The sequence below is a fragment of the Nicotiana tomentosiformis genome, chromosome 2, assembly GCF_000390325.3.
Source record: "Nicotiana tomentosiformis chromosome 2, ASM39032v3, whole genome shotgun sequence".
Classification (NCBI taxonomy): domain Eukaryota; kingdom Viridiplantae; phylum Streptophyta; class Magnoliopsida; order Solanales; family Solanaceae; genus Nicotiana; species Nicotiana tomentosiformis.
Window position 1 is genome coordinate 2616055 of NC_090813.1, and position 8414 is coordinate 2624468.

The 8414-nt window shown below is 33.0% G+C and overlaps 1 protein-coding gene across 1 annotated transcript; it reads right to left on the bottom strand.

The window, feature by feature from the left end:
* Window positions 1–1382: 1382 nt before the first annotated feature.
* On the bottom strand, window positions 1383–3901 carry LOC104108393 (BTB/POZ domain and ankyrin repeat-containing protein NBCL-like). The gene is made up of 2 exons (XM_009617416.4): window positions 3098–3901; window positions 1383–2394 (listed from the first exon to the last, which is right to left on the bottom strand). Exons 1-2 carry the CDS (start codon window positions 3575–3577, stop codon window positions 1408–1410), a joined length of 1467 nt encoding a protein of 488 aa, XP_009615711.1. The 5' UTR covers window positions 3578–3901; the 3' UTR covers window positions 1383–1407.
* Window positions 3902–8414: the final 4513 nt, after the last annotated feature.

Sequence of the window (8414 nt, forward strand, 5' to 3'; positions counted from 1 at the left end):
TGTGCCAAATTATATCACGTATCCTTAAAACCGCGTATAAATTCAATTGTTATCTATTTTTAGGGTAAGCCTAGTGTTAAAAGAACCCGACTTTCACCGAGACTTCCTTTCCACGTTTTTTCCCCTTCCATTTTGTCGATTCTAGAGTAACTTTGAGAAGGGAACAAGAGACAAAGAAGAGGATACATTTACAAAAATGAATCCACAATCAATTATATCAATAATAGCCACTACGTTGTGTAGTCACACTCAATGTTGCATTCATGCAAGACAGCCAATCAAAATTTCAATAGCCAAATCATGTACAGTCAATAAAAAAATCTTCTTTAAAAAGAGGGAAGGAGCCAGCTCACCCCTTTCACTAGAATAAACTTAAGGTTTATTACTTCCTCCATCAAAAGATACCAAAAAACATCCATATTTTGTGCATATAGACACACAAAAAAAACTTTGATATTTTTCGTTCAATATTTTGTGCCTCTATATTAAATGCTACGAAATCAACACAATATTTTCTTCGCGACAAGAAATGTAAGATGGAAGTTTGGAGGTCTGGAGAGGAGACAAAAAAATTATTGGTTGCAGAAAACAGTCCATGACATTGATATTTAAAATACCTGTATTATTAAATAAAATAAAATAAAACCAAATGAGTTGACAGGCCAGTGCTGATTCTGAAAGATTGGCCTGCGTCCCTTCCTCTTAATCAAGCGCAAAACAAAACACTTTGATTCTCTCTTTGTCCCATTCCTCCTCATGAGTCATGACATAGATATGTAAATTCCAATTCCACCGCTAAATGCCTTAAAAACAAAATAATAACAGGCCGTACAGAGATAGTAGATAGAAAAAGAGTGAAAAAAAGAAGATGAAGATTTAAAGAATAGATCATACGTTTCTATATTTAGTACAACAATTTAATACAAAAATCTTCATTGACATATTTATAACCATACAATTATTCATACCTTATATTAGGCCACAAGGTTGAAAACTCTTTTTTATTTCTTCTTCTTAAAGTCCGTAATCAATCAATCAAACAACATCGCATGAATTGGAATGAAGGGATCAAATAAATAGCAGTTCTTTTTATCAATATGTATGGCCTTGGATCATCAATAATAATGTTTCTGGTGGAGTGACAAGCAAGTTTTGGTATATTAGGGCATATCATTACTGCCGAACCCAAGAATTTCGTCTGTTTTCTGGGTTTGTTCTCTCTGTGTAATAAACATAATACTAAACAATATTATTCAAAATCATGATCATCAGAATCTGCTTTGTCATTCCCACTTCGTTTCATATGGATCATTGATATTTTTATCTATCTTGAAGAAAGAGAAATGGAGTAGAGACAAAAGATGTAGTAATGGTTGAGAGAATGGAAAGAGAAATTTAGCTTAATATTCATGCTGAGAAATGGTGGTACATTGATGATGGGTCAAAGCTACTGTGCCGATTCTGTTTGTTGTTGTGACTACTATCATTATCTCCCTCGTTCATTTTACACCCCATTTGATGAGGAGCTGAAGAAGTTGCACCAAGATTTAAATACACCATTCTTGAATCCAAGTTCAGGTTTCCCATATTGCTAACATTGCTTGTGGTGTGATCTTCATTTATGGGTTGATATACCGCTGTGGAAGTTGGGTTGTTTGCAGTTTCTTCCTCTCGAGAAATTACCATGGCTGCTGATTGAACAAGTTCGAGGCAAAGTCTTAGCTTATTTGGTTCAATGTGATAGAGTCCAGGGACAGCTCCTTTGAATAGAAAATCTGATGTTAGGGTTCGGAGAATGTCGAGTGGAGTGATCCCATCCATCCTTCGTACATTTGGATCGGCGTGGTGGTCTAATAGGACAGCCACCATGTCCGGAGACACCATTTCAGCTGCAATGTGAAGTGGGGTTTTCCCCGCTGGCCCGGCTGGGTAGTTTACATTGGCTGCGCCGAGCTCGAGGAGCGCCTTCACAACTTCCCGGCTGCAATTCTCGACAGCATAATGCAAGGCAATTGATTCATCAAGATTTAGGCCTTCCCCCATTACCATAAGCTTGACTAGTTCAACATCAGACGAGTCAAGAGCTCGTCTCATTCGTCGGATTTTTTGGTCCTCGAGCTCTGAAGCCGCACTAAGGTCGTGTTGCTGGTGTTGGTGGTGGTGGTGAAGGATTAGGGATCGTCGCGCTAGGGAGGATTTGAGGCGGAGCTCTTCAATTTTTGCTACAACATCAATGGGAAGGTGCTTGGCTAAGACTTCTGTTGGAAGGCCAGATTTTGCAACTAAATGGGAACATGTAGTCCAAAGTTGGGGCATGTCTTGTTTTCTTGAAGCTATCAAAACTTTCATCACATCCTCAATTGAAGTCTTTTCTACCATGCTTGCCAATTGCTTCTGCTTAAAAAATATGTAAATAATATTCAATAAATCAATAAACTAGGAACACCAATGTGATCTAATTTTCATACATTGACATATTTAGAAAGTTTCTTTCTTATCCAAAGACCATCAAAACAGTTGATGTGTTTGTGCAAAATCGTGATAAATTTTTGGTGTTGGTTCTTAAACCCAAAATGAGGAAAGTAGATTTGATTGGGGTGTGATCCCTGTTGAAAGATATGACTGCAGAAATCAAGAACCAAAATTGGAAACCTTTGAGTGTGGAACATATAAATAAGAGGAAACCATTTCAAGAAACTCAAATCCTTTACATGAAATCAAGATTGGACTAGCGAAATGAGACATCTAGTGACAAGATTCCCACCATATCTAACCAAAAGGACTGGAAATTGGGGGGGGGGGGGGGGGGAGGGAATTCTGTATTTAGTATTTTCAGTTCAGCTGTATCAAATCTTGAACTATGTAGCCACAAAAAAACACTTAATAGGATCAAATGATTTTGCAAAAGAAATCTAGTGACAGAAAGAAAGAAGTATACTAACTACCTCTGACTGAAAAGTAGAATAAAAATATATCTGAAATCTTCGGCTAAAGGAGCAACAACAAAAACTAATAGCCAAACCATGATTTAAAAAAATGAAAATTTCTAATCCCACTGTCACAAAATCAAATCTCAGAAAGTTAGAAAAGACAAAACCTGAGTGAGCAAAGCGAGCTGTTCAACACCAAAAGATCTAGCGGCTGCAAGAGTATCAAGTGCAAGATCAACGGCTGAGGTGCAATGTGTATGCCAACAGCTTCTCTCCCCACAATTAGGCCTTGGTTCATGTTTCTGTGGCACAACTGAAACTTGTCCACTGTACAAAAACTGCAACATCAACAAGAATACCTCATACCCTATAGAGTTCACAGGTATTACCTGTAAACCACCTGTACCTCGCGGGCTGATGACGCCCGCGGAACCCATTCTTGAGCTTAATGGGTCCGGACCGCCACTAGGCGACTCGGGCCCACAAAAGAATTTCCTGAAGACAAGACTCCTTGCAGCTAAGATGCATCTGTGAGCATGAACTAAACGACCTTCAACACTGAAAGTAACATCACTGAAAGCTTGGCCGTTGATGAGAAGGTTGAGATAATCCAAAGAGAGAGATTTTAAGGAATCTTCTAGAGTCATATTCTGGGAATTAACAACCTTATTCTCGCTAGAGTTTGAAGTAAGAGCAGTTCTCCTCCCTCTATAGCTTAAACAGTAGAGAGAAAAGAGAGGAAAAAGGTTGAGTGGTGTTTCTGTAGATGAAACATATGTTAAAAAAGAATAGACATTTTGAAGGTTAACAGGAAAAAAAGAAGAAGAAGAAGAGATGAAGATAGTAAAAGCTCGGTAGCTTTACTTCATTTAGTGGAAGATTTTTCTTTGTTTGGTTATTTCTAATATTTAGATGATGAAAGTAGTCATTTCTTGTTAGATTCTCTCTATTGATGGAGTTTCTGTCGTGCTATGTGGATAGATTTTTTGAGAAAGTGAGATAGGGTTTTTTTTCGGGGGGGGGGGGGGGGAGGAATTAATATGGTTGGCAATTAAGCTGAGGTACTTAAAAAATATTTAAATTTTATACATGGGTAATATAATGATTCATTTGTATTATTGATATAATTTAACATGATATAATAGATTAGTTATTATTTAATTGAATAACAAATTAGATAGAATTACTTATAGTTGTTTCTTAACAAATCTAGGTGTGTAAAAAAATTATTATGTCAATGTATAGAATATAAACTCAAAACAAAAGTATACGGATAAAAGAAATACTTTCTTTGTCCCAATTAATATTAAGGTGTTTTATTGGGTATGAAGTTTACTAAAGAAACTAAAGACTTTATAAACGATGGAAGTTTATTACGTAGCTAGAAATTATCTCATTAAAAACAAAATAAAAAATTTAAAATTAAAATATTACTACTAAATATAAAAAAAATGTTATTTATTTTGGGACGTACTAAAACAAGAAAGTGTCAATATAAATTGAGACGGTGGGCATAAACTTCAATTAAGGATTAAATGGACGGGAATTAATTAATCTCATATCTTGTTTTTTAAATTATTTATGGAGTAGTTGTTTTATAGGGGGATAGAGTAGAGAGGGAAATGTTGATGTATGGTTGCCCAATTAACGGAGCAGAAATCTTTCTTGGATAAGGTGTTTAAGGAAAAGATTAAAGAAACAGTAAAGAGCTCTTACATGCAGTTAGGCGTAGAGATGCTATAGTGATCTTGGGAGTAAATTTCTTTTTCTTTTTTGTACAAAATAAATGACCTTTTACGTAATCAAGAAGTAATTAACTTTATTTTCTCAAACGTTGCTCTTATTTACAAATCTCAATACGTCAAGTTTATAATATGCTAATTTTAATTAAAGGTAATTTAGTCAAAATACTTTTTTTTAGGAGTTAGTAATTTTTTAAAGGGTATGTCAATGACAAAAAAAATCACTTATTATGTACCGAATTGAGTAAAAAATAAGTCCTTGAAAAATGTAGTGTATTTATTATTTAAATTTACCCACAATTAGCTAGCTACTAAATTGTTTTTAGGTAATAGCTAGCTTGGCTACTAGGTTGTTCATGCATTAAGAGGTGCTATAAATTTATGCCATCTTTTCTCTACTAGTACCGGAGGTGACTCATATATCTCTGCTCTATATGTTATTCTTTTATATTGGTTCCAGTACTATGGATTTCTTAGGTTAGTTAATTTAGAGAGGCATGTAAGTTTAAATTTTTATTTTTAATTATGTACTCCATCTGATTCATTTGACATGCTACTTTTTTCTTTTCTTTTTTGTTAGTAGTTCGAGATTGAATCATGAGACTAGACAAATAATAAGAGTAGTTGATAGTTGTTCTTTGAGTTGGAGAGTTATTCACAAGTAATTTTTAAAGAGATTTGTTTTTTTGGGGGTTCAAAAAAGGCTACTTGCCTTCAACTGCACTAGTGGGTTGAATAATGTTTTTTGGTGTCAATAAAATGCATGTGTTCTTTGTTGATAAAAATACAAGTTTAATTGTATCCTTAAATATTCTTCTTCTTCTTCTTGAGGCGTCTTTTTGGTTGTCTAATTCATGTTTAAACCGAAAAGATCTTCTATAAAATGTATAGCATTACTTACGTGTTAGAAAAATACACTCGTCCCTCATCCATTGTGTAACGATTTCCAAAGAGATATATAAAGTCCTAGGTTACTCTACTTATTACCTTAAATTTTGGGTTAAATGCTCAAATTCTTTCATATGGCGTTATAGACAAAACATTGATAACAACTGTATTCTCTCTATCGTATTGCTCTAGTTTCTCTGTCAACTCATCCAATCTAGCCAATGTATGTTTATTCTCTCTCAATTGAGCCCGCTACTTGGCCTGTATATAATTTATCACTCATCGGTTATATAAGGATTTTCAGAAGGATTTTATAATGTCTTGAGCTTACTACTGTTTAGATTGAATTCTCTTGTAAAAGAAAGAAAGAAAGAGCTTTATTAATAGTCTTTTGACCCCAATATTGTAGGACTATTTACCCAATATTGGTCAAGTTATGTAATGCTACTTTAAGGATTAGTAATTTAAAAAGATATAATATAACACTGAAAGTTATTATGATCAGTATAATTAACTTATTTAACAGTTTTATTTTGCATTTGTTATAACTTAAATTGTGATGAAAAGTTTGCTTAAAAGAAATTGGAATTTCCCTTCCAACCCCACCTTCAAAGAAAAAACCAGCTACCCTGAATTTTATTTGTTTGAGGCTAGTGAAGAGCAGATCTCTCTCAAAGAAAAGAAGAAATAAAAACAAAAGGATCGAAGAATTCTGCAGTGATTGACAATATATATCATCACTGTGTCTTATGATTTGACATCCTTCGATTTGACGTTTGAATTGTCATTTCATCATCTCCAACCCAAGCGATGTACTTTTATATATATAGTGTTCATCAATTTTTCTGTGGAGAAATATATTTACATATAAACCTATACGCATGGGGAAAAATTAAAATGTATAAAGCATATGGAGTCTCTTTCGTCATGTCTATTTTCTGATCTGGCCATGCTTTTCCCCCAACTCGGGCTTTTTGTGCTTTCTTTTTGCCAAAGAAAAATGGAGGGTAAATTATAAACAAATAGTTCAAATAATAACGTTGAAAGAGAAAATGAGAAGTGAAAAATCAAGAACGGGAACTAGATAGCATGTTAGGACTTTGTCGTGAATTTCTATTGTATTAGGATTCTCTTTCTTGAAAAAAAAAAAGGAAAAAAGACTCTTAAAGGATTAAATCTCTTTCATATATCTTATCCTTTTCTTAGAGAAGAAATTTTAAATTTTATACTTCTATAAATTGATGTTTTCTTCTCACAATAACAACTATCTACAACGTAGTCAACAAAATGTCTTGTTTAAGGAAGTTTTTTCTCTCAATAGTTTTTATACGTAGATCTATTGACTAAACCCCATTATAATATTCTATTCTTTAGTATATTTTCTTTCTTGCCTATTTATGCTTCCGCATGCAGCATGTTATTTCGATCCCAACATAGCACAATGTTGAACTTTGCTTCTTTCTCATTCTTATACCTCATTCTATTTTATGAGAAGTGAAAAATCAAGAAATAAAGGTAGACTTTCGACACATGCACTAAATATATGGAAAATATACAAAATATTTCTTAACAATGACCGAGTAAAGTTGTGGTAAGGAGAGCCAGATTCAGAGTTTGAAATTTGTAAATTCCTACTGCAATATTTAATAAAAAATCAAATTACTAGATTGGGTTCCGAGTTAAAAGTTCTTGCACATCTAGTGAATTTCTTAATACAAATAAAGATTATGAACAAAAGTTTATATAGTTCACGCAAACTCATATCTAATACTATGATATGAAATAAGGTTTTCTTTGATCATATTTTTTATAAATATTTTTTAAATAAATTAAATTACTAAATATTGTGATATATATATTCAAAAATAAATAAAAAATTTAATGTCCAAATTACACCAAGAATTAGTCAATAAAATTTACATAAATTAAAACGGAAGGAGTTATAGATCAATCATTAGTGGTAAGAGTTTCATATGCCTTTTTCATTTTTTTTCTTAGTTCAGGAATGAACGTTTATATTAAGTCACTTCATGCAAGTCGTATCATAAAATATTATAATTCGAATGCTAGTATTAAATAATTTTAAAATAAAAGTTTCTTTTACGGACTAAAAAGAAAAATCTATCAAATAAAATATTAGATATAATGGATATAAAGATATATTACCATGTCCATTCTTGCACACGCTCTTCCTCTCCCAACCTTTAGAATTTGGAAGAGACACATTCCATTTCCAATTAGAAGATCGGCCATTTTTGACTTGGCTTGACACTCTAAGACCAAAATCTGACAATTTAAAATAGGGTTTGACAAAAAAGTCATCAACCACTCCTTCACATTAAATTGTTCCAATGTTCTTGTCATAAAACTAATTATGATAGTTACAAATTTAAAAAATGTCTTAAACTGAAATATCTTTTAAGTTCAGTTTTTTGCATTCTATATGTCACAAGTTCTTCCTGAAATCAACTAAGCATAAAAGATGACAAGTTATATACCAAGTTACCTCCAAGTGGGGACAAGAATCATTTAAATTAAATTCGTTTTTCCAAGTGATCTCCCGCGACTAGGGGTATTTATGATTCGGTTTGAATCGATTTTTCCGTAAAAAGAAATCAAACCAAGTAGGTCGGTTATTCAAATATTAGAACCAAATCAAACCAATTAAAACGGGTTTTTATCGACGATTTTTGTCGGTTTTTGTCGCGTTTTCTATTTTTTCGGTTATTCATCAATTTTTTTCTTAAATATGAGACATATACTACCAAACACATATTCCAGCGACTCTATTTTCAACTTAACACTATCAAACCAATTGCTCTTTGAGAAATCTATCATTTACCAAGATATATTG